This window comes from Temnothorax curvispinosus, unplaced genomic scaffold (genome assembly GCF_003070985.1).
Source record: "Temnothorax curvispinosus isolate PA1 unplaced genomic scaffold, ASM307098v1 QBEX01001931.1, whole genome shotgun sequence".
NCBI lineage: Eukaryota > Metazoa > Arthropoda > Insecta > Hymenoptera > Formicidae > Temnothorax > Temnothorax curvispinosus.
The window spans coordinates 254,616-282,004 of record NW_020211711.1 but is presented as its reverse complement, the minus strand read 5'-3'; the positions used below and the strand labels follow the sequence as shown (position 1 = coordinate 282,004).

The following is a 27,389-nucleotide window of genomic DNA, read 5'->3' as shown; positions in this document are numbered from 1 at the left end:
AATTCAAGGATAAAAAATTATGAGATATACGAAATAATTAATTCGCTTAATTAGATAGTCACTGATGATTGAAATATAATATTTTATAACGTAATTAGAATACATGCAAAAATTTAAAATGACATAATGTAAACAATACTCTTTTATTCTAAAATTAATATTAGAAAAACATAATTGATAATCTATAATTTTATATAATATAATGGTAAGAAATTTTAATGATAAATGTGAATTGTTTCGATAAAAATATGCTTATAAAAGTAATTAAATATTACATTTTCTTTAGGATCGCGTTTTTATTATTATTACACGATACAATAATATTTCTCTGATATCTTATAAATATATATTCTGATGCATATTGAGATTATAAATTCTTTTTATAGAAATAAAATCGAATATTTCTATTTAAAATGTCTCTCTTTTTGAGTTCTATGTTGAAATGTTAATATTGCCTTCTTCTCTACTGATCTATTCTTCTTTTATATTCTTTGAATGTGAAAGAAAATGTAGAAATATTTTGAACACTATATCAATCGAGAGACATTTTAATTTTAAATTAGACAAGTGACTATAAATAACATTTAACGATAAAAGCAAACAAAGAGAAGAAGAATATATTATAGGTGGCCTTCCAAATATTTTCCAAATGTTTATAAATAGTCTTTCGACACTTGAAGTAAACAGTTTCTTCTAAACATCGTCATTTTAGTTCATCAACTAAACGAACAGTTTAGTTCGATCGTAGAGATTGAACAAGAATATTTCGAATGTGCAGTGTATCGCGAAACCAGTGAACTGAACGAAAACTGGAAGACCTGCAATTGGAAGAATTGAATGCCCATCGCCGGACTCTGCAACCGCACCCGAGAGGGGTTTCCCTTAGTTGAGGACGTCTCCAACAGGTGGATCACGAGGCTACGACGCGACCCTGCATCCCGAGAGGCTTCAGTAGCGGTCTGTGCCGCGGCGTGCGAATGTTTGGATCGGGTAGATTCGCGTCGCCCTGTATATGGTCGGTGTGACAGTCGCGAGTGCACCGAGGACGAGAACCGGAAGCGTGGCCGCAGTCGCCTGGCGTCGCTTCGCGGGTCTCCCCGATTTTTCCATCCTCTTCCTACTCTTCTCTTCTCGCGCGAATGGCAAAGAGGTGCGTGCGGCTTACACGCGGGTAAGTACCTATACACACGCCTGGTTGCTCCCATTATTAGAATCGTACCGTGCTCCGGATCGATACTGATTCTCTGTCGTCTCTCACGGCGACGACGGATACCGCGCGCGATGGATGCTGCGGCGAGAGATTTTCCGTCTGACGTGCGGCTGAGGGTGGTCGCGGAAAAATTTTACACCCCGACGCAATCGACGCGTCGACTCGTGTTCTCAGCAGCATTAAATCCCGGCGGTGACGCGCTCTTTTTGACGAGCGTGCGGTTTCGGATGGAGCGGTGGACTAAGAAATGGCACTTGTCATTTGTCACACGCAAGATTATAATGCAGAAATAACTTAATATTGATCGTCTTGGAGTTAGCTTGTTTGGAGTTTGAAATTCAATTCTTATTATTGGCAGTCATTAAAATCTTCTTTTTTTAAATTAATTTTTTCTTTTAAATAAATAATTAATAAAAAACATTTTATGATATTTTACATCTTAAAAATATATTTTACAGTATGAATTATTGTAGAAGAGAAAATTAAAAAAGTATCATAAGGAACAAGTCACATATTGAATTTCCTTCTTTTCTTTTGAAAATTTGGAATTTTGGTATTGTTTGAAACAAGTTCTTCAATAAATTTTATTTTATATTTTCGAAGAATCAGGATGAAAAAAAAATGATGTGGAATAGCTGAAACTATATGTTGAAATTTATGTCTACGTGTTATAACGCGTGAATAAGCGACAGGAATTATTTATCTGGAAAGTTTAGAGATGGAGATGCAATATCCTCTTCCTGTCCGCGGCGATCAGCGAGTTCACGTGTGAAACCAGCAATTTAGTCGTCCGATTCCGCGTCGTGTCGTGCGCGAAGTTGAATTTCGGGATTTCGCGGTTGCAAAGATTTCGCAAAGATATGTGTGGGAGAGAAAATATCACGTGTGGCCGTTTAAAAAGTAGGTCCTCGCCGAACGGTGGTATGCCGTGGTGTACCGCCTTGAGCAATGCGCTGTCCCGGGAATTTCAATGAGGATTCAGCGTTCTTTTTTTTTTCGCTTCCTTCAGCGCGCCTTACGTAAGACGCAATATGCCGTTTTTTTCCCGTTGCATCCGGTCCCGCGTCTATCGTCGCGGCGCAATGCGTGCAAAATTATGCTAATGTACGCGCGGGCTATCGGTTATTGGCAATCGCGAAATCGCCTGCGATTGGTGGGTCTCGGTACGAAGGAGTTTATTACTAACCGATAAGAGCATTACGGGCTCATTGTATTGATCGCAACGATTGAACTCATTTAACTATTAAATAAAAGTATATATACGAAACGCCGTTCTTCTTTTAATTCTTAATTTTTTAACGCAAATAGTCATTTTAAGACTACCGAAAATATATTTTTGGAATTAATTTAAATTTATTTATCGGGCAAGGAATTTCAACAGCATGATAATGCATCTTGCCTATATTTGTTTCAATATAAGGCAAATAAATAAATAAATTTAATATTATAACTAAACAATAAATTTAAATCTATTGAAAGTGTTAATACTTACGAAACTTTTTTTCGAAATGCGATTGAAAGAAAATAAAAGAGGAAAAGTCCATATTGCTTTATGATTTCGTGTAACGTAGAAATTTTACGCATCCCTGGTCGCCGTACCTGCAAATTAACGTCTATAACTATATATACGTGGATTTCTCACGTGTCACTGGAGTATCCTACTTTCTAAATGGCAGAAAAGAAGCGAGAAACTGCAAGCCGAATACCCGCGTGCGGATTGCTCGAAAAATCTAAACGGTAATTACGTTATTACCGTGATTTGCGTAACAAATCGCCAGCTACTCGTAAAATCCCTCCGTGTGAATTTTTATAAAAATTTTTTATGATATCTAAAAGCGCGGAATAAAATCGCGATTTATCGTACGTAGGCGTGACGAGAGGCGTAGACGTGGACCGTGCATAGAAAAATGGATACGCGGCGGAGCCTGTTATCCATTATAGTGAGGCAAGGTCCTTGCACCCGATGCGCAACACGTTCGTGTTTACACACGATTTTTCTGAATATATTTCGCCGACGAAACCTTTAAATGTAACACCGTTCGCGCAAGCATCGTGGAAGTTTCTCCGCGCTTTCTAATTGCATGATAAGGAAAAAAGCAATCGTGTTTTGAATAATTAAAAATTACCTTTCTACGAGGTGTTATTGCGTTTGCGACGAGGGGAGTTGAGATAATTGAATTTGCATATAACAGGTTTTAATATCTCGGTATATATTCGTGCAACAATTTCATGAGCGTTATATTATACTTACGCCGCGTGCATTGATGCACAAAATTGTTTAAAATTGTTGATACGGTTACGTGAAATATATCCTGTCATGACGTCGTGCATACGATAGTGAATTTTGCATTGTTTGTCAGCGAAGATATACAGACATATACAGATATAAAGTGTAGGTACGGTCATAAAGATGCATATAGTTATTACCTTTATAAAATCGAATAAATGTTTTTCAATTTATCGGTAGATAATCTGGATGGAATCTCTTACAAGCGTTCGATTTCTCCGAACTTTATTTCGTGAACTGTATCGGTGATCTTTGCATCGAGCATGAATGGCGAATGCGGTTCATCGAACTTTAAATGTAATCTGATGAAGTACACGCATCCGTGGTTCCCAATGTGCTTCGGCATCAATGTGCAACGACATGTATTTACGCAATGTCCGATACGAGAACCGCATGAACTTGCATATATGAGTTGCATACATTTTGCGCACGATGCGTGAATATTTCCTACATTCTTCACATTCATGCGTCCTTTGTGTGTTAATTAAATTTTAAATATTTGCACGAAATAAATAAAAATAGAAATGCAATTTAATCGATAGCTTGTAGAGCGGAATGAATTTTTTAATTTAACTAACGAATTAATATATTTAACGCGCTGTTTTCGCTATTTCCGAGCAAATTAAAAAATTTAATGGCACTTGTGGACGGTAAGCCGCAAGTATCTGGAAATCGCGAAGAAGTTCCATGCGCGGGAGTTCCGGTTTTTTTAATTTAGCTGCAGGAAATGAAAGAGAAAGTGCGATGTTCGACGCATGAGAAATGAAATCTGGCAGACTAATAGGATCAATTATAAGAAATCCCGCCGCGAAGTAATCGACAGTTCTCGGGAGTAATTTAACATCTTCGGTGACATTTTAATTATATCGAGCGAATGTTGGATCGTGAGAGCACCATTTGATCGATGGCACCTGCAAAAGAACTCGGAAATGCGCTTTTTATGAAACGAAAGCGTCGCGTGATGGCATGTGACATATAAAGTGGTCCGTTATTGATGGTATCAACTATACAGGAAACTGATGATTTTACGTGAAAAAATAAGTAAAAAGTGTGAAATAAAATTTTTCCAACACAGCGTGTTTTTTAACAGATTTTGTGAGAGAAAGCAAAAACGGAAAAATTAATTAAAAATGCGGAGACCTGACAAATCTTTATTTACTTTTGTTCAGATATATGTATAAAAAATGGATCTCTTAATGCAAATGCATTTTCGTAACTATCGATCAGCAGAAACTGCTTGCTTCTTGCTGTTACATAATAACAAAATTGGAGAGAACCAGACGAGGAGACCTGTTGTCTAATTTTATTCGCAAGTTATGCGGTGTTCTGCACGTGCGAATGAGATTCCTAACACCTGCGCGATCGGACGTCCAGTTTACGAATATTTTAAGCCACGCGAAGGCGAGTGTCTACGCTTCAAATTTTGCGAAGCGGAACAAAGGCGAGGCGAAGGTCTAAAGCACGATCTCGTTATACCCGTAGATTTCTCTCTTAATGCGAAAGCACTAGCTCTACTCGAGGTGAAAGTTGACTTATTGTGCAGCGAGCGTGCAAAGTGTCTCGATCGAGTATTTACCGTGGTATATCTGCCTTATCGCTGAAAATTGTTGATTGCTCTCTACCGAGTGTGCCATTAATCATTTTTTCAGAAGAAGCTAGAATGGCCGTTTCGCGAGAAACGGCTCGATGTGAAAATCATTCGAAGAAACGTAACATTTCGGTGAGAAATCGAGTCAACGTTGATCCAAAGCATTATCGGGATGCAATGTATCTTTTGGATCTCTATCTTGATACACGTGGCTACCGGAGCATGAAGCTGCAAACAAATAGATTAACGAATAACGAATACAAAGTAAACTAATACGGTGGAATCAAGTTTAGTTACATTCGTTGAATCTTAGTGAATTTTAATCGTCAAGAAGAAAGTATATTTGCGATACTACTTGCGTAAATCTAATGTAAACATTTTTTCGAAGCATACATAACAAAATACATATTACTTTTATAATATTTTTCATAGAAATAATGGAAATTCGATAGGATAAAGCAGCTTTTAAATTAAAACAATAACATTTATTGTAACTCAGTTCGCATCACACATGGCGCGATATTGAAATAATTTTTAAATCCAACTAAAGTATTTTTAAATTCAATTAAAATGCAAAATGTTTTATTAATTTAGTTATTACTTACTCAACTGTTATTTTAAAATTGCGCTTAGGTAAGCTCGCATAAAAAGCAATTAATGTCCACGTAATGTCGATGAAGTACTAGTGCGACAAAAGTCAATTCGCAGAAGTCATTGCACTCATTTGTCTTTAATAGGCGGCGTAATTGCTGTTATTTCGCGCGTAATGGTCACCACAAATTAGTATCTCGGAGGCAGCCATTATCGTACGTGCGGCGCACAATAAAGATGCGTAATAGCTGATGAGCAGGCTCTCAAAAGAATCCGAAAAAGAATTGCGTTTGATTATTCATTTGATAGTCTGAAATATAGCTCTGTTAATAATAAGCGGTTATCATAGCGAGGCGAAATCTGATTGTGAGGTGGACCGCAATTACGTGAAAGCCGTAGGAAACTGTTTTATTAAGTTTGTGTTCCTTTGTTTAGTTATTCTCGCGCGTATATCCATCTAGGAAAATGTTACGCACGCCAGGCGTTTGTGACTCGCATAAAATGTCGCAAGTTCATCTCTTTCACACACGTGAATTTCACGTCTGGAAATGATATCGTTAGTTTCCCAATTAGCGTTGATTTAATTCAATGTCGCTGTAAGATAACTGTAAAAGCACTGGAACGTTTACGAAAGGCAAGACACAAAGGATACGTAACCTACGGCAACAGAAAATTACGGAAAGACGCATCTTCCTTCTTTTCCATTGTCGGATGCGGTAATCCCATTAGCGCGCGGAAGGGCAGCCAGCTCTATCGCGCGGCGTTGCCCGCCGGTGAAAATGATAGCGCAGGTGTTTCGAACCGGAGGATCATTTTTTTTTCTTATCAATGTACGGCCCTGAATTCCCCGGATGCCGTTATTCGAGCAGGCCGTTCTACTTGCTCTCGTGCCGAGCGAGACTTTGTCAGCCTTTCTAAAGCGCCGCTTGAGAGTCCCGGGTCTGGTGAAATATTCTCGAGGCATCCGCAAATCATCTTGGCGGTGTACGATAAAGTTTGCCTCTAAGGGCAACGGACTATGAAATATCTTCGTCTCTCAATTCTCCTTGAAAGCGCGTCGGAAATAAGCATGCTTTATAAATTCAATGTAAATAACACTCCAAAACGATACAATTATATTATTATCTATTCTTTTAGTCATCCCCGTAAAAAAAACACAAATGAAGAATTGATCGTTCGAAGTGATCTGTCACGCGTCGCAAAATGTGAATTATTTCTCATTCTTCTATTTTCATTTATCATTTTTGCAAAAAACGCATCTATAAATGCAAAGAAAACGAAAAAAATTAATAATAAATAAAAAATTTTAATTTCTTAAATTATTAATTTATAAAACAAGAGCGAACATTACTTCGTCTGCGCGGTTCACAACGAGAAAAATCTCGGACCGTGGTAAAACGGTATGCGGACGCGTCAATTCTACTAAAATGTCACGGATCTTTCGTATCGCGATACAGGAGTGGCACGAGGAGAATAGAAAAGAGTCAGGCGTCTGTTGTAATCACGAAAACTCGCGACGCGGCACGTACCGCAGCGGCTGCATAATGGATAAAAAGTGGGATGAGAGAACACAATGGAGAGGCGCGTGCACACGACGTGTGCACGCCGATGTCCAATTAATTCGCTTTGTATACCTATTCGAGCATCCGGAAGGGAAAAGAGAGAGAGAGAGAAAGAGTTAATTGCATCTCGTGCCGACGCTTTGCGGTAATTAAGCAATTACAGTTATCAGTCCGAGCCCCGAAGTTTCTTACCGCGAACGCGCGGGTTGAGCGGCGGACTTCTCGCGGACGCTCTCTGTTCCTCAGGACGCTGTTCATTCACTTTTCATCGGGAGCAAAAAAGTGATTACGATCCGCGATTGTGTTTTGTTCCGTCAACCGGTTTTACGTCCACGTTGCAATTTTCGAAAACCGGTCGTGTAGAGAGAAACCGGTCTCCGCGCCGGGGCTCTCCCGCCGTGGATTGTTGACGATAACGGAATCGCACGGACGACGGAATCGATGATGAAGTGCACGTAATTATCATACGTTGCGCGTAATAAAGGTTCGATGCGTCCTTGCGTTCACGTTTTTTTTTTTTTTTTTTTTTAATCAATAAAGTCAACGTGCTTGCGTTTATAAAGCGATCCGACGGAAAACCGGGTTTTGGAACGCTGGTTATTGGAACGATGATTACAATTAATGTTAAAAGGCTTTTAGTCCCCAGCTGTACATATACGCGGCGTTCCCGCTTTTTGAAGCACGAACGGGAGGGGCACGTGACGGGGATTTGTGCAACGCGCGTGCATTCCTTTTTATTAAAGTAATTAAATACGTGCATAACTTTTAATATACCGCGGTGTACACAATACGCGCAATGCGCTTTAATTGAAGTAGGAATTTCCAAATGTATCATTCGAGCGCAAACCGGCCGTTAGTTAGATAAGCGGAACTAATCACTTCTTCTACTGGCGTTGCAGATATATTTATTCTACTTCCGCATGGTGTGTAACCCCGTTACGAGTTTTTCCTTGGCATTACTGCACTCTATATTAACGCATCTTCTTTCTTATTCTTTTCTATTCTTTACATGAACCCCGCAATTGTTTTATTGGCACAATAATAAACGCATTTACGTGATTCAGTTTAATGACGAGTCAGCCTCTTGCATTAACTGATTAAATCAATTAATTTTTGCTTTCTCATTAATATCGTAACTTTTTCTTATTGAATGATTAAAATAGAAAGAGAAGATTATGATTCCCATCTCGTTGTTTTATAATTATTAACGTTTGAGTCCCAACATCGAACTTTTGGCCGACGACGTCTCGCATTTCGGTATTACTCCCACTGTTCTATTGCCCGCGCTAATTACTATAGTCTTCTTTCATTTCGCATTCACGCAGACTTTTCCGTTACGATATACTTTATCCACTTAAAAAAAAGCCTGCTTCCTACATTCACGCGAAGGAAAGTTACAACCCGTTCATGGACGGTAACACGATGGATCCAATGGGTTAATAAGCGGGATCGCTTGGGCTGGAGTGTCCGGGTTGAGTGAAGGATGCACGCACGAAAGTGCACGTGCACTCACGCACGTGTATTCGCGTTAGCGCGCTCGACGAGTAGCGCCCACGATCGCCGTAAGAATTTTTACGAGCAAGTACACGAGGGCTGTCTCGTTTATGAGTTAGAAGTACGGGAAGTCGTGCACCGCGCGCGCATCGGCCGGGGTACTCGTCGACCGTGGAACCCGTCGTACCGGTTTCCGCTGGATTCCGGAGTCCGCGCCGGTTCGACGGCACCGGGAAGACGTCGAGGACGGGGCGATCCCTGCCCTCGAGGCAGCCCTGAAGCACCCGACCACGATTTCACGTCGGTGCACCCGTCATTTATTTAACCAGGTCGCGTACGTATAAATTTAGATAATCTTACACTTGGACCTGAACATTCTCCGTCGATCAGCATAAAGTTTGGAAAGCTGAAAATCGTCGATCGCAATGCGAGTCATTTCCTTTCAGAGAGTCATACTTATGTAAAAGAAAATAGAAAAGAGGAAGAAATTGATAAGCGAAGATGTGTTCTTTAATTTATTTGCAATCAATTTCTTCCGAATAAAAGTTGAATATTACTATATTTTTAACATTATTTTTTAACATAATTTTCTACAATTTTCTCATTTTATACAGAATTTAATATATGTATAGTGTATTACAGAAAGTCTTGGAGAAGTTTAGTTTCAAATCAATCAATGAATAATATCTGTTAATATTTTAAAATACTGCGGTATATTAAGATAACAAAGTTAAGTATATAATAAAAAATAAAAATGTATTTCTTGAAAGCGTCTTTATTGGAAGAAAACGAGCTATATACGATGGATACATCCGACGATGCTTTCCATTCCGAAGCCATATCTCATGCTGCTTTTATTATGCTGTACGAGTTTATGGGTTTTTATCGTCCAATTAGATTGCTACGGTTGTAGATTCCATTTCAATTTCAGTATAGCTTTGCAGAGATTCCTTTGCAAGGTGCGCATCCCTATCCCGTTCGAGATAAAGTGAATGCGTGCTACATATGTGTGCACGTGCAACGTCATGCGTTCGCGCCGTGGAGATAACTAAAAACCGCGACTACAACATTAGAGAGGATACTGTTGGCTGCATAAATCTCACAAGTTTTATCGCATCCAGTCGGAAGCGGCGCGTGTTCGTGATATATCTCTGAAGCTTTTAGATATTTGTCTTGTACCACTACAGATCGAGTCTTTATGTCGCTGAAACGAAGCTAGGTATTGCGAGTTAATAAATTGATCCTCGACAATTCACAGCGTTATTTTTCTGTTGATATTTTCTTCGATCGTAGAAAAATATTATTCGACATAAAAGAAGTGTTTTTTTTCAATTCCACATCGAGCATTCGAAAAATATCGAGCACTGCGGAACCACAATTATTCTTTCGATTAGAATTATCACGTTTGATAATTTTGTATTGATAATATCGACATACATTTTAATGCAATTATCAAACTAATGATGGTATATTGAGAGTTGTTGACCAAAAAATTTCTGGATCATATTCGCCCATTCGAGATAATATATTATGATCAGTTAAAATAATTTATTTATCGCAAATATATATTCTCAATTTATATTCGTAAATGTGATAAGTTGTATAATTAATAGTGTTAGATTCTGTGTTCTATCCTACATCTGATAGTTATGTTTAACTTAGACCGCGAAGTCTGTAACAGACAGTTCCGGTTAATGCTGCATAAATCAAAGGCAATTACGCGATTTCAAGAACTATCTTACGAGGACGTGTTACGATCCCACGGTTGCGCGTGTGGAATCTCGTGCGCCGTATGGCGTTTACGCTCTTTGAAGCGGAATAGATCCGCTTGAGTGCACTTTCTCAGAGGAATTTATTCCAATCGATCTATATGATCTTTAAACCAGTGTATCATATGTGCAATGTAATGCACCGTACACATAAGTCGGTGTACCTTGAAGATATATTTTTTGCTATTTTTCATTACATTATACAAAGTGTCGGAAACGAACATACAGCGTTAGTCTTTTTCTCTCGGGCAAGCTGTCGAGTTTCCACGTTAAAAATGAACAGTTTTTCGTGAATTACACTTGAAAAACATGAATGAATAATAATATATCATTTCTGACGTAATATAATTTGAATAAAAGTTTCTGAAATCGATATTTGAATTGTGACCAAAACAATGAGACTTTTCGTGATGTTTTCGCTGAGAAAAATTTAACGAAGAGTAATCTGCAACAAACAACTTATTTCCCATCAATTTTACAATATCTTATATACATGTATAATGTCTATGTAATTTTGTCCATTATTTTTTATTTCCTTTGGCCTTTACAAACTAAAATAATAAATTCGTAATTTGATTTAAGAAAGTTGATCATATATCTCTGTCAATAAAAGTATTTCATATTTTCTCTTCTGTGGATATGTGACGTGCGTGAAATCGTAAATTGAATTGTATACAAATACTTTTGTGGCTCGCTGTATACGGAGTGAAGTACCTTACGTGAGTTCGTTGACGTCGATAGACGCGCGACGCCGCTATAATAAAATAACGAACCCATTATAACGCCGGCCCATTGTCTGGGCAGTTGCTCTTTGTGACCCATCTAACAACGCGACTCCGCATCACACGTGCATCGGCTTCTACGTGGGGCCCCGCCGGCCCTTTTGCACGATGGAATTCACCACGGCTCGTGCGCAGTCGGGTCACGGCCCGAGGGGAACGTGAGAGCACGTATCTACACATGATCTGCGCGATACTGTCGCGAAGGTATAGGCATATAGGTATACCTATACGCGACGTATGTAATATCGTGTATGCGTATGGAATTCCTGCAACGAGACGCTGGCGCAGGCCTAGGTGCATCGACTGCACGTTTAAAAATAAGCTTGGGAAACTGCACGAGGGATAGAGTACTCCGTCTTGTTCCCTTTCCGACCCCTGTTTACGCACGATTATGCCGGCTCATGTAGCAAAGTGGAAGTTGGGAAAAATTAGGGTTGGAAACGTCCGCGAGATCGATAATTGCTCAGTCTGCTGATTTAATATAGGTAATAAAGGGATATATGCGGCTATATAAGTGATTGCTCGTCAAGCCGTTCCTTATTTTAACGACATTACGTGATATTTGCAAGAATTCAATGATCTAATTAATTTTTGCTTTACGTCTCAAAATAAATTCCATCATTATATTTTTTACAAGTTTGCATATACTTGTATCGCACTTAATTCGATAATCTTAAGAATTTTTTATTTGATAAAAGAGACTTGATTTGACATGAATAGTCAGATAATTGGTTGGCACAGGAAGATCTCAACGTAAAACGTTAGCCTGTTATCCCATACATTTGCCTAATCATTCATTCATAATGTCCTGTGTCATACAAGAGAAATTTATTTCTTCTTGTGCAACTTACATGCGGCGTTTTACGATATCGATAACACTGAAATATAGATACATGAAAAAGAATTATAGATATATGAAAACATTTATTCATACGTCTGCAAACATCTAAAAATAAATTTTTACAATTTGAAATATAAAACTATTTAGGTACTTTAAAGCAAATAGAAGATACGCAAACTTTATAAAGTATATTTTTGTTACAAATTGTGACTTCTTTGAGCTTAATAGAAAAGAAAAAAATGTATAGAATGTTAATAAAACTACGTTTTTCATCGTCAGGAATTTCGACGTTGCACAGCATAGTGAATATTGAAAGATGTAATTTAATAGACAGCAGCCGTTGTTGAAATATTAATGGCAACTCAGACGCCGCGTAGTTCGCGTACCTCAAAATATGAATTTTTGAAACTTTATTACGGGGGCGTCGCGGGATAAATATTCCCTAGAGTTCATCAAAATTTGAAAATGTTTTTCGATAAAAATTTTATTTGCGAATTCCATCACGTCGCATTCTCTAAGCCATTTCGTATATCCGCATGTATGTTTGCGTATTTGTTCGACGAGGTGAAATCGGCGCAGAAAGTGACGAAATCGCACGCAAATAGCCGAGAATAACGTCTCACGCGCGCTATACATCTAGACGTGACGTATAAGTGTGTGTGTGAGTTGATCGCAAAGAATAGTGACTTTCATGGTTCCTTCGAATTTCTCAAACGTCTTAAAGAATTTCTCGACATTAGTTCTCGTTTGCGGTAACTGACATTTAAAAGGCATTTAAAAACCTTGAATCGTTCTGCAATTGTGACACGAAAAGAATTTTCTGGTAAGGTTTCCTCGCCTTTGTTTCTTTTGTAAAAACATTTAATTCTTTAAAAGCATACCATCGAAAATAACTCGTAAAAAGATCTGAATTTTTCCTGGTCTCTTGTTTGTCAAAAATCATTATTCTTAAAATTTTTCCATGTTTTGTATTTAACGGTTTAATTATTAAATATTAATAGCAAAACTTCTATTCGAAAAATTGGATAAATTTTACAGAGAAGAAAATAAAAATGTTCTTCCCCAACAAACACCTCTTTTCAGAGTGTTGTTTCATTTATTTTTGCGTCAGTTCTTTCGAAACAAACAATTAGAACTTCGATAATAACTCGATTTGTGAATAACAGATTGTAAATAACAGAAGAACGCTACGATAAACTTTATATTGACGGGTGAAGTTTTATTATCGGCCTCGGGGCAGGATACAGCTGAGATTTCACGAAGCTGACGTTTGTTTAGCAGCGGAATTGCAGCACAACGCAACGAACAATACAACGCGGTTGCGTTGTAAGAAGAGTTCTCAGTTACATTCACGTTGCAAGCGGATAGAATCGTCCGGGAGATACGATAGAAGCTTTTAATGTTCTAATGCTTCCAGCTCTAATTGTGCTACAAAGTAAAGGAGTAAGTGCGCCCGTTTAGAAATTCGCATACGAATGAGAGATCGAATAAAATCCTTCTATTATTTGGTGTCAACAAAGCTAATCCTGCTGGTGGGGAGATGATTGATTGCGACGTAGACTTATAGCAGGAATAACTATTTTCGTACTTCCTGGAAAAAAGAAATTACGTCGGATGACTTTAATAGCAGATACGCACGTAGGAAGAAACCAGTAGATGGTTAGTGTTATTACTCCCAGACGTAGTACAGAGGGGCCGCCTCGCATCAAGGGTCACACTTATCTCATTGAGCCCTATCAAACTCAATTACGGACGCTATAATTAACGTTCCAGCTAGTTGGCCTACTCGAGGCACACTGAACATTGATAGGTACGGGAGAGGGATGTTATTATTATCGAAAATCTCGCGTGGGAGGGAGAGCTCTCAAGCGGACAAGTGGTCGGGAATGGGGATCCGTGTAAGGAGAGTCACGTATTAAATGCAAATATATAAGCGAAAATGCACAGCTAACCGACGGACCGCCAGACAAAGATGCGGCCAGTCAATGGCGTGCTTGTCGTTCCGCGAGTAGAAACAGACGGCCGACGAGTGTTACTCGAACAAGTAGAAAAAGACAGTTGAAGACGATCCGTGATGCAAGTGGAACCGGATAGCTGTCGATGATCTTTTCTACAAGATGCGAATAATCGATGATAATGCAGGGAGGTCCAGGTGTTCGAACCCTGGCTGGGGTGACACTTCTCGCAATAAACTCTTTACAGTGATTTAATAAGGATGTTTAGCATCAAAAGTGAAATCGATTATCGATTTAAGTAGAGAGGGATTTTATTGTTCCAACAAAGAGCTGTGTTTTAAAGACAAAAGATCGGCGCGCAGTTTATTGAGTTTGGAAAAGAGTGTACAAAATTCACACAGAAATATTGTTATTAGATTAACCAGCATGGACAGTAAATGGTCTTTAAAAATGATTTTTCTTTACTACACGTTTTTCTTATGTAACGTTTAGTCAAGGTTAAAGAATCGAAGAACTCAACGAGATAAATACACGATTTTTAGAGCTTGATTCGAACGTGACGTCGTGTCTAAAATTGCAAATTGCGAACTTCCTCATTCTTGCGTTCGAGAGAGTCTTCAATTCGCTCTACGATTCTATTTGAAACGCTCTATTATATACGACACCACCACTCGTGCACCGCAGTTGGTGGTGGTTGCACAACGTAATTCCTCTTGGATCGCCACGGCAGGTTGATGATGTACGGCGAGGAGGATGGTGATCGCGGCGATGCCGAAGGGGGGGAGAGATCATTGGCAGACTCCGAGGGCAAGAAAGAGAGAGAGTGTGAGTGGGAGAGTATAGCAGGTTCAGTCCGCGCCGAACCGCCGCGAAGCGCGGATTCAGTGACTCACTCTGTTCGACCAGTTCTGCCTTTGTCTATCGTTGACTTCGCATTCGCGACGTCCGCGTCGTGATCGATCGTTATCCGTAATCCACCACGCAAACCGACGTGACGAATGTCGCCGATTTCGGAACGCGCCACGAGAAAATTTCACCTGACAGGTAGGTCGCCCTGCCGGAAACTCGGCTGTCACTTCGGCTTCTGCTTCTAGCAATATCGGCTGACATTTCTTAGATTTTCCGCGCCTGACGTTTCTTTTTAGCATAACCGCACGAGAACCTGATTCTCATCTCGCACCTGTCGTACCTGCGCGACACGAGTCTTCTCCCCGATTCTAGTTTTACGAGAGAAATGTAATCGTGCGAGCAGAAAAGGGATAGAATCGCGATTGTTCGACCTTTGCGTTGATCGTGCGTCAGAGGAGCGTAAATTGGATTTTGCAGAGTGGATTGGACGCGAGCACAGCGACATACAAGCGAGTGCAATGACAACGAGTTTGGCATTCAATGCTATTGTCGATCGTATAATTTTATTTATTGCGATCAAGGTGGGGAAAGAATCGGTATACAGGCGCATATTTTTCGAAAGGCAGCCGTATATATTATGCGCGTATATTAATTTCAGTTTTTCCCCAGCTCGCTCGTAATTTGCGTCAAACGTCGAATCTGGCGAAACCCGACCTTCGACTCTCGATAGCAATTCGCTCCGAGATTGGCCGGGCGGTTTGATTGACGGAGCGTATCGTAGAAAATTACTCTGGCGCACTTTCCCGGAATATTTTTTTCCATTTGCGTCGCCGCGGATTGAAGTTGCGTCAAGCGGAGTGAAATACGCAACGCAGCGTTCTCTCGTTGCCGGACGATGATTTAGAGTATTTGGAAAAGTATCGACAGGGAGAAAGAAGAGATATTGGGATGAGTCGACGCACGTTTTAAATATACGTATTGCTGCCGGACATTTTAATCACTGGATACGCGCGATTTATTCACTCCCGTTTCGCTGGTTCCTCCGCTCGTCCTCTATTTCGAGGTATATATCTGTTTGGGATCGCATTGTGTGTTGAGCAGGTGCTTCGTTATCAAATGGAAACCAGAGATTGGTCGCGCGATAACGCACTTCCGATTTATCCTCCTCTCTCATTTGTTCTATACGTAAGCCTTGTAATCGTTGAATAACCGATTGCGGTGAACGCTGTCGTTGCGGCGAGGTAAAATGTGGGTTTTACCGGGTTTAAATAATTGCTCGATCGAAATATACGTATGACAGGTTACGGTATGTGCTTCCGAATATATCGAATTAATATTTATTCCAATAATATTAATAAAGCAATTCCGATCGAAATTAATAAGCTTTCATTAAATTGTGATTAATTTGATTGATGAATTGAGTGATGAATTGCAATAAAGACATTCAAATTTGATATAAAATAAAATGAATAAGATTTTAAAGTAAATATTAAAAAGTTAGAAAACACCAAACGACCATTTTATACCTTCAATTACTACTATATATATTTGTAGCTTCAATTTGCGAGAAGCTCAATTATCATATATCACAAATTCGATTAGTTCGTCTAATAAGAACTAGGGCATTCGCAGATCTTCAATTCGCATATCTAGATAGAACATTACGACCTTCGGGATGTTTTGCAGGTTCCGCAGGCATCGTTAATGTTGATTTAGTAGCGGATGCATTGTCCTAACATACGTGGGAAACAACTTCTACATTTCTTTTTATATTCCCGTCTTCTCGTAATTCTCCTGCTATAGTTATGTTGTTAGCCGTATCATCGTTGTGGCCTTTATATATATTCACCTTGCATAAGCATTCTGTCTTTCATCTTACCTTTGGCAGCCTCTTTTTCAAAGGTCAAGTGTTGGAAAAGTTAAGCATGATTTCTCTGTGTTGATTTGAAGCCCTTTCTTTTTCTTTAGTTATTATTCCTATTATGAATTTCATCACAATATATATGATATATATATTTTCTGTTTATATTTTGAATTTTACACACGCGCGTACACATATTCTTTTATTTTGTATATACGCCATATTGTATAATATAAGAATAGAGTAAATTTGCATTAGTCAATGCATTAGCAAAGAACTGAAAATTTTATGTCTCGTATTATTCCCGTTATCATTGTTGCTTACGTTGAATTATGCATCATTGCTCTCGCAAGCGTGGCTCATCTCGAGGATATGAATGTCGTATGAATTACTCGGTGAGCCGATATACTGTTAGTCAACCGCACCAGGTATTATAGGGTGCGAAATGAAACATTGCTGGATTAACCCCGTGCCATTGTCTCTATCATTTATAATACGCGGTGTGTCAATCCTACAATAGGAAGCTACACAATAGTTCTATATTGTAGCTTCCGTGCCGCGGCGATCTATGAATCACAGAATAACAAAAAGAGTACGCTCAGCGCGGTGTGCGCTCGTGAAAACGTGTTTGTCGTGCTGTGTACGGAAAAAGAAGCAAAATAATGGCATTACGCACGTCCGTGCGTCACGCGATAAATGCTGCGCGAATTGTGCAAATCGGTCCCGAACTCCATACGTTATCAATAAAGAAAGGTGCAGCCATGTATATACTTCGCGCGCTGAAGGTTACATGTGTATCAGCGGTGGAGTTATACATACATATGTCTCTCGCAATCAACGCACGGATAATTATTCAGTACGAAAGAAGACGCGCGACGAGATTAAGACGCACCTGCCCGAACTGTCAAATCGCGCAACGGCGTGTAAAACGACACGCTTCGATTTCGCCTCTAAATTTTTCTGCACACACTCGCACACCCGCTTCGACAGCAATCCTGACGACGTTATATTGTATCAGAGAATGCCATCACGAAGGCAAAATGCATTATGTTCCCGCGACTTCCTACGCACATATCTTTTTACGAAAGAATTTTAATTATCTTTCTTTCTTGTGGATAACACATTTAATTAGAATAACACATTTCGTGCTAGATTCCGTGAACTTGATATTAGGTGCGTTTACATGATTATATTACAATGCTAAATATAGCGGAAAATAAGAATAAATGATAATTAGGTAAATCGGAAATTTCATACCGCGAATTTTGTTAATAGGCTTAACTACTAATAGACATGACTACACTGAGCGAGAAATTAAATTACGTCCCTCTTACATGCATCTAGGTCATACGAATTGAGGTCTATTGGCTATATAATTCTCAAGGCAGAAGTATCTTTAATATTACACCGGTATTATTTGAAACCTTGATCCATTGATTGACAAGCTTGCACGATCGATTCTCTAGCTATCAATTTTTCGGATTATTACTTCACCTTGTACTTTATTGTTCACACTGTGAAATTGAATCTCGCTGCATCTTGTTTTTATAGACACATCTGTTTAGATCACAAGAGTCTGACTAGCTTCAACAAAGAATTGTAACTTATTCGTGTAAAACTTGTACTGTTTTCTTTTTTCTCTTCGTCGATTGTAAAGTGAGAAAGAGAGCAAGTATATTTATTCAATAACTAGGATTTATCTCGTGAATAAAACATTATACTCGATAGAAGAACGCGGATAGAAGAGTTAAGATAGGAAATCAGGTGAGAACATACTACGGCATATATGAGGACTATGAGGAGAATCTTGACTTATATCTGGCATTTTTTTTGCTGATACCCACGCGAAGTTTATTCGAAAATTCTGACTCACTATCCCCGAGAAACTTGCTCCGAGAAACCAATAATTCAAACCGGTATGATTTCAAAAATTAAATCTCAAGAAAGTTTTACGAGCGAAAGAGAACTTTAAATCGTCGCGACTTTTATCGCGAATAGAAACTTGAATTCAGCGAAGTTACATCGAGGTTTCAACTTCTGCTTCTCGTGTTCTTATCCCCGATGATCTCACATCAAAATAGAGAAGGTTTTTTTCTCGCTCGGAACACATTTGGCAAACGAATGAAAGCGTGGCAGGCACAGTCCTATCCTGTCGCGTCTGTCATGGTGCGCCGTTCATAGAACGTGTCTGCGACTGGTACGCGGTCGCACGCGGCTTACACACGCTCGAAACGGTAAACGCACACACGCACCCACACCATCGAGATGCTGTCAATTCAGAACTCGCGTGTACGTTACGCTAACTAGCACACGCGAGCCGTGAGAGCTAGAGAGCGCGCAAGGCCAGGACTGTATACCCAGGGAATATCGCGGACCCTGGCGTTTCTCGCAGGAAACGCGATGTTTCCTCTCTGAATGTTAATAATCGCACCCTCTAATCCCTTTCGTGTTAATTAGCCGCAGGATTACCTTCGCTAACGCTTTCACTAACGCGAAACAGGGTTCGGGCTTCCATGTGCTCGTTGCTTATTAAATTATAAATATACGAACACATGATGTCGATCTGCACGTATTTCCTCTACGCTTTTGCAATTTCTATTGCTGACTTGTACCTATGTAATAAAGAAACTGATAAAATCGAGCTATAATTAGAGACAGAATGCAGCTTAAAATTTTGTATTTGAATATTAATATGTATTGCTTCTTCAATTTTAAAAACAATTTGGAATCTTCTCAGTAATAAAAATAAAAAACACTACGTCCTTGGTTTACGCTTATCGCGTGGTTCTGCCCCGCGATGATCTTGGAGAGAAAGAGAGAAAGAAGCATAGCGTGTGCCCGGCTGTACCACTCGCCGCCTTCTCGCGCGATCACGATTTAACCGTGACGCAATCCCCCGCGCCTCCCTTATATAGCCCCCAAGGAAATCATCTTCGTGGATCCCGCGGTACCGCCTGTTACATTGTTAACGGCCTGCCTCGTGAGAATACGTAGAAAACAATCCTCGCGATATCCTCGAATATCGGACGAGTCATTAGCGTCGTCCCGCGTCTCCGATCGCAGAAATTATGGTCTGTCTATCAGTACCTATCACAGTCGTGTAAGAAAACGAAGAAACAAGCGAGGTACGACGTACATACGTTGAAATCGCGTACAATATTTTAATTGGCGATTGTAAAGATTTGTAGTAAAATAACATTGTAACGAATTCATTATCCGTGTGTCGCCGTTTCGTGATTGAATAATTTCAAAATTCACCAGGCTCAGAAAATAATAGACCTCTTGCAGCGATGGAAGCAACTGGATGAGTGTATGCAAATTGAGTTGTAAAGTGCTCTTCCGCATACTTTACACGCCAATTAGCGCTATTCCGCGGAATTAAGAGAGTCGGAAGTTTACCCATATTCTGAATTACCGGGGGAAAAAAAAAACGGTTTACCTTTTAAAACTGAGCGTATTATTAACACAGTCGGGAGTTTTAATTAGCATTATATCCATCGGAGATTCAACGATAGAATTAATAACATACTTACGTTTAATTAGAACGATATCATCGTCGCGTTTTCAGTGTCACCTGAGACAACCTGAGACAAGTTATATTAACGATCTGCGACGAGAACGGAAACTCGCCGAGTTTCCTAATTGTTCCTGATTTACAGTAGGGTGTGTGAGTGGATATATCCTTTTAAGTATCACGTGCACGATATGGCAGGATGACGTAAGGATATGCGTGCAACATGATAGCGCGCTTTCGTTCCTTTTCATTATCTCAAGTTGTATTGTATCTGCAAGCATTAGAGTAGTTGGAAGTTATTAGAGTAGTTAGACGAAACAGTGTCAGGAGAGATAATTCGGTAAAAATAGGATTCCATACCAGTCTCGTGCCTGAATGCGTAACGCGTAGTATTTCGTATTTATTTAACCTGATTTGATAAATATAATTAAAACAATTAACACTACACGGCGATCTTTTATTAAACAGCGAGACACTGAATTCAGCCGTTGCCAGTTAAATTTTTGCACGTATAAAGTTTACGGCGATTGCGTAATGATCGTGGCGAGTAATGGGCTTAATTGACGTGGCCGGAGTGTTAATAAGCTTAAATTTCCTGCGGTATGTTTACATAATAAGTATAGAGACATATGCGTGCGTGTAACACGCATGTCCGTGCTAATGCCCATCCCTTCACATGCGAGGAATGCATGGAATTCGCGAGTTATTTATAAAACAAAGATTTTCGCATAGTTTCTGGCACAAGCCAGATCTCCGCCAATTTTTTTACAAATCGCACAATTGTATATCACACACATATTGTCAGCAAGAAAATTTAATAAACACCATTTTGCGAGCAGTAATAATAAAAATTGTATATTAAGTAAGAATCTCGGTAAGAATATAATTAATCATTCAAAGTATATTACATACATTCAACTTTTTGAAGATAAAAAAATATTATTTTATCCATATATTTTTTTTTAAATCTTTTTTCTATTAATTTGGACATTTATTTCCTTTACAATTATTTGTCTTAATGGAATTTATTGATTGCTTAACGTTAGATTACAAAATTGATTATTTTCCGCAAGATGAATTTATAGTATTAATATTCGTAAATATTGAAGCGTTCCTAAAAGGAATATAAGAGATAGAGCGCATTATCTCTCTCCATGATATAATAAAAGGAAAATTTTACTCCTGAAGTAATCGAGGTATCAAATGTTGTAGCAAGCTTGAAGACTACATCCGGTCACAGTGAGGCGCCATGAAGGAAGTCCAGGAGCAGCAGCAGCCCGAGTCAATGGAATCCAACGAGTCGGTTTCCGGTTCGAATGAATACGCCTATCGACCGCTCACGACGAAGCACAGAAGAGCTGGGAGTACCGGAACCACTGGCGATGAGGAATACACCACGGACGAGGATGAGCTGTACACGGATGAGACTGATTGCGCCACGCTACATCCACCACATCCTATTCTTAAATCGGACCTCGCGAGGGCAGCTACGGATCTCTTTGGATATGCTACGAAACGCGAGGACGAGGATGAAGAGCCCACTAGTCTATTCGACGAGGACGACACCAAGTTCCTAGATAATAGGTGTGTATTGATTTGTTTTCCTACTTTCCTATCGAAATCGCTCCTTACGAAGTAGATATTTAATTAACTTTTTGGACGGGCGCTCGCTAAAATGTATAGAACTTATTGCGACGAAATTTTTATTTCAATTAATAAATATTACATTAATTTAGTAATATATAATATTAAAAATTAATATTAATATATTTTGTATTAATAATTTATATCAATTTAAACAAAGAACTGAAATTCATATGTGTGTTGCACAAAGAAGATTGACGTATTTTATTCTATTATAACAAATTTTAATTGCTTATACATGAGAAGCATTTTGTTACAATAACAAATTAATTCTTGTTTTATCCCATCAAAGCAGAGATTATTTCGCTACAAAATGTATTTCCTAAACTAAACTGATTTGTTGTAGCAGAAAATCCGTGTTTCTAATTGAGAGATTGACTTACAATCAACAAAAAATATAATTCTATAAAAAAAAAAGATTTAACTATAATATCCAATAATTGGTAACGAAGTTTAGTCACCCTTTCATCGAATATTGCAACAGCAATGGTTTTGCTGCGACTGTAAAATTCTCTTTTTTGGGTAAAAAACTACACGAGTGTCATATTCAAGATTTTCAATCGATGTTCGAGACTGCCAGTTATTAACTGTATTATTATTGTATATATTTATATATAATATAATAATTATAATGAGATTTGCATATTTTAGTTCCAGCTCAACCAAAACCGCTCCACTGTTCACGTACAACGAAAAATTGCAAGGTGTCCTATCGCGACATCGAAATCCATCGGAAGAGAAGAAGCCCGTGAAGCCCTGCGAAAAGCTGAAATCTCACGAGCTGGAAGTCTCGGAATCTCAAGCTCAACGTGCGAAACCTTTGGATTTTAGGTTGAATGAAGCTGAGTCTGCGGGAAAAGCCAGCGATGAGAAACCCGATACGGTCGACTCGAAGAAGGACAATTCTCTCGAATCATCGAAGAGACCCTCCCTTCCTAAAGATACGCCGGTAATTTCAGTCTTCGGTTTATCAGATTTTGATAAGACATCTCATAGAAATAAGAAATTAATATAAAAATAATAACTATAAATGTATACATATGCGTTGAATATAGATTGTATTAGAAATATAAATTTTACTAATACTTACGTGATGTTTTTGAAAATTATTTCAGCCGAAAGAACCATCAAAGCAAGAATTACTGGGTGCTTCTAAAAAAACCAACAGCCCGCCATCGCCTACTACCCTGCAATGGGGAAGAGCAGTGGCTGAGGTGAAGGAACACGCAGTGGCGAAGTTACAGGAGGAACTTAAAAGGGCTCATGAAGAATTAAAATTAAAGGACGAGGAAGTGGCAAGACTTTCGCGGATCAGGCAGGATGTAGAGACTGAGCTCGAGGACCTCACTGCCAGCCTCTTTCAAGTTAGTCACCAATTTCTTACTTGTTACAAAAGTATAGAAATTTAATTTAAAAAGTATAATGTTAAAATATAAAAAAAAAATTATATAATGTTTATGTAGGGTTTCAGAAGTTGTCAAAAACTTAACAGAAAAAAACGTAATTTTTGATGTCTCGGATTTGAATTAATGCGTTTAATGATATTTTATCAAAGTGTATTAGATATAATTTTGCAAAGAAATTAAATAAATTTTGTAAAGAATATTATATTATTTATAAAATGTATATTCAGGAGGCACATAACATGGTTCGAGAAGCTAATGTACGTCAGGCGACGGCGGAGCGTCTCCTGGAGGAGAGCCGAATGAAATCGGAAGTGCTCGCAGCCGAAGTAGCGGCTTTGAAAACTTTGGTGCTCACATCTACACCGTCAAGGCCCAATCCCCATTTGCATCCTCAAATCGACACGAAGGGACGCGTTAGCAATGGGGAGGACAGTCAGCAGGGACTCTTTACGAAGAAACACCGAAGGTAATGGATAATTTTCTATTAGATTTATAAGTTTTTAAAACTGCCGAGTGCTTCTTGAATATGGAAATAATAAATTTAAACAATATTTTATAATATCTATACATTTCTACATTGTTTGTCGATAATTTCGAACAAATATTCTTACGTGTTACAAAGTACTAGAAAGGACTGTAGTTTACAATGTATTTTGTCGATTTAAAAATAAAAATAAAAATGTTTAAAAAAAAAGAATAAAAAATATAAATGATTTTAAATTAAAAGAGATATAAAAAAGTCGTTGCGTTTATTTTTGCAAGCTAAATTAATAATATATTAAAAAATTTGTAATTTTGATGCAGGTCGCCGTCGCACTTTAATTTAAAATACGGTCGAGAAAACTCGCCTCCTGATTCGCCTGTAAAAGAACAGAGGCCACCTTTGCCCACCGATAAGGAAGCCCTCGAGAGGGATTGGAAGCGTGAGCGTGAGAAGGAGAAAGAGAGGGAGTGCAAGGACTTCGGTCTGGAAGTCGACCCGAGGGTGCATACGGAGTTTCTCAGATGGAAAACGAACCCTTGCGTCGACAAAAGCGATCCCTTCGTTGCGAGGGTATTTAAAGAGGATATCGATCTCTGCTTGGATTTCCCGAATAAGGAATTGGGAACCAAGGTCAGGCAAGCTGTTCTGGATGGCATCATATTTATCGAGGCGGTCAGCGACAAAACGAAACTCGCTTTTCCCAAGTACGTTCTTAAGTTTTTTCATTATATTTAAAATACCTACTCAATATTTTTTCATATTGTAAAAGAAAAAGATTTTTATGTGCCGTTTAGTGGACAATCAAATATTATACATTTTATAATTATTACATTGTAATATTTTCATAATGTTTCTAATGCGCTAATATTCGTGGAATTTTGCAATTCTATGTTTCTGCAATACTGTATTGTCACTGCATTGTAATTCGCAAGATCGCGAAGTTGCTGACACAATAGCTGGAAGATTATATGCTATTATTTTTATGATTGGGTTGTTATTTATAAAACTGGCGTTTCTATAAAATTTTTATATATGAAACAGCAATAAAATATTTCGATTTAAGGAAATGTGCACTGTTGGAGGCACCACGGCAATGTCACTATCGTATGCGGCTTGGTGATCAAGAAAATCAATGGCATTGCATTTCGCAGATCTGTCGCAATCGAGTAAGTCTTACATGTAATCATTATTTAAATTTATTTCAAAAACCTTAAAAAATTCTGTTTTGTAAGGAATTGTGTGTTCCTTTGCAGATTATAGCAGTGTGTGACTTTCTCAATTATCTGAGATACGTCGAGCGTGGTCTCGTCAAGAGCTCAGGTATGTCACATAATAAACTATAGTTTAATATAATTTATTAGAAAATTATATATATTTTTTAATAATTTATTTTTTATATTTATAATGCCCTTAAATATTTGCAAAAAGAGTTTAAAACAAATATGGCTTCGATGTATAGTTCTTTGGATTAAATATTGAAAATTATAAGGAAATATTAAAATTGGAAGTATATAATTTCTATTTTTTTTATTAATAATGGAATTTATTAATCTGCAGTTCACGACGTTTACTGGGAGATCACGCGGCTGAGAAAGGAAATGGTTTTTGCACGGTTGGGTCTGGCATTGTCGTCTTGAGGTTCGCGTAGGCGGGATGTCATCTAGTCTCGAGTCATTTCGAGCTAGGGGTTCATTGTTTGAAAATAGAAATTTGTGAATTATGCGGAATAATTTAGCGACGCTCTCGTCGATTATCGGCCTTTTGTGCAGCGAAGGGGAGGGTGCAATGTTGCAATATATATCTTTCAGATATATATATTTGAAGTCTCTCTAATTCTGTTAAGTAATTCTGATGATAATATAATAATATTTCTAAAAAATTTACGTGCCATTCAGAAAACTGTATTGTATGACCGTAAAAAGGAAGTATAATTTATTGACAACAGATCTTCCATCTTTTGATTAAGAATATTTTACAGTGTGATTAATAACATTAATTTATATACACCAACTTATTTTTCTACTTTTTTAAAATAAAATATAAAACTACTCAGGATTAAATTTGATATTAATTTTGCAGTAAAACGTCAATTTTTCGCACGTAATTTTTTTTGAGATATTGCCGAAATAGTGCCGCCTATGGCAGATTATAGATTTAATTATTTGCGAACAAGTTGTAAGATGACAGTGAAGCTGATTACAAGGCTGTGAATGATCTTGACATGCGGATCAGACATTGTCGATGGCTCTCCTAAACGAGGAATGTAAATAATAGGAAAGATTTTTGAGATATTGTGTCATGTTTTCTGAAGTTCAATGAACTTATTGTTAGACTCATGTGAATTGTGACAATGGAGCCGTTGATTCCATGAGATAGTTATCAATCATATTATATATATGAGATCACTTCATGTCGTGGTTTGGTATTAACACCGAACAGAAGAAAAATCGTGTTTAGCTAATTATTTATATTTGTGTTTTTGTTACGGATCAGTTTTTTTTATTTGCCGTCGCGTGTCGAGTCGTAGTGATTTTTGTTGTTTCGTTGTCTATAATTTATCGATATATATTATACGTTGTGTTAATTGTTAATCTGACTAATGGCTTCCATTAAATATACCATTGATCGTATAGATTTATTGGAATTCTAAAGTGTTTGTACCGTGCCACCAAAACTCGAGAACATAAAATTATCATCTAAACTTCCGATTAATTCATTGTTGACTCACGATGACTATGTATACCTTCGACATTATTACTCACAGAGAGGAGCTACATCTGTGTGGACCATATGAATCTCCAAATTCTTAGTGTAAATAGAACTTCTTGAAACTTCTCATGACATGTAACGATTCTATACGTCTATATCATAATGCATCCGGTTATACGGAGCATATTCGTTTCTACTCTATAAATATTAGTCTGACGTATTGCAATCAAAACTGGCATTTGTGTCAGTCATGTATCTCCTGGTTGTATATACGAATATATATTTTGTTTACTGCGAAAAAAATATTCTTAATACTTTTACTCTAAATTTCGACTCATGATATGCTAATTAATTTTTTTTCGAGATAAATAATCTCCGCAATAATTTTCTGGTTAATTCGTTCAATGACTCAAACATAGAAACTCCAAGTGTCCGATAAATAGTTATTTCGGTACCGTGAATATACTTGGTAAGACTTTTATCTCGATTCTGTTATCTTCCGTCATTTATCGCGTTCGATATGAAACGTACGAAAGAAAGTAATTATGTGATTGGGTCGCCATTTATCGAATTATGCCAAACAACATGTGGCCAACGACGAAAACGAATAACGTTCCCTTGAGTGTTACGGGACGTAGTAAAAAGACTTCTTGTAAGCATTTCTCTTGTGAATAGAAAACATGTTAAATTGTATATCAAATGTAAATAGAGTCTTCTAACATTATTTGAGATAGAAACTTGTATTTAAAAACGAAATAAAGATAATCGCCATTGTAAAAAAAATATGATGCCTAATTATCGCAATCCCTTTGAAAGATAGCATTTTATTATTTTTATATTTTT

General features: G+C 38.1%; 1 protein-coding gene across 2 annotated transcripts; it reads left to right on the top strand.

Annotated features, from left to right (window-relative positions):
• The first annotated feature begins 788 nt into the window (after positions 1-788).
• On the top strand, positions 789-26,849 carry LOC112468734 (guanine nucleotide exchange factor for Rab-3A-like). 2 transcript variants are annotated; one of them, XM_025038055.1, is made up of 9 exons: positions 789-1,171; positions 21,516-21,887; positions 22,599-22,896; positions 23,063-23,311; positions 23,581-23,819; positions 24,158-24,541; positions 24,901-25,003; positions 25,091-25,157; positions 25,395-26,849. In XM_025038055.1, the coding sequence occupies exons 2-9, from the start codon at positions 21,553-21,555 to the stop codon at positions 25,472-25,474; spliced, it is 1,755 nt and encodes a 584-aa protein (XP_024893823.1). In that variant the 5' UTR covers positions 789-1,171; positions 21,516-21,552; the 3' UTR covers positions 25,475-26,849. The 2 variants fall into 2 exon arrangements, with proteins under 2 accessions (XP_024893823.1, XP_024893822.1); XM_025038054.1 differs by lacking the exon at positions 789-1,171 and adding an exon at positions 14,916-15,123.
• The last annotated feature ends 540 nt before the right edge of the window (positions 26,850-27,389 follow it).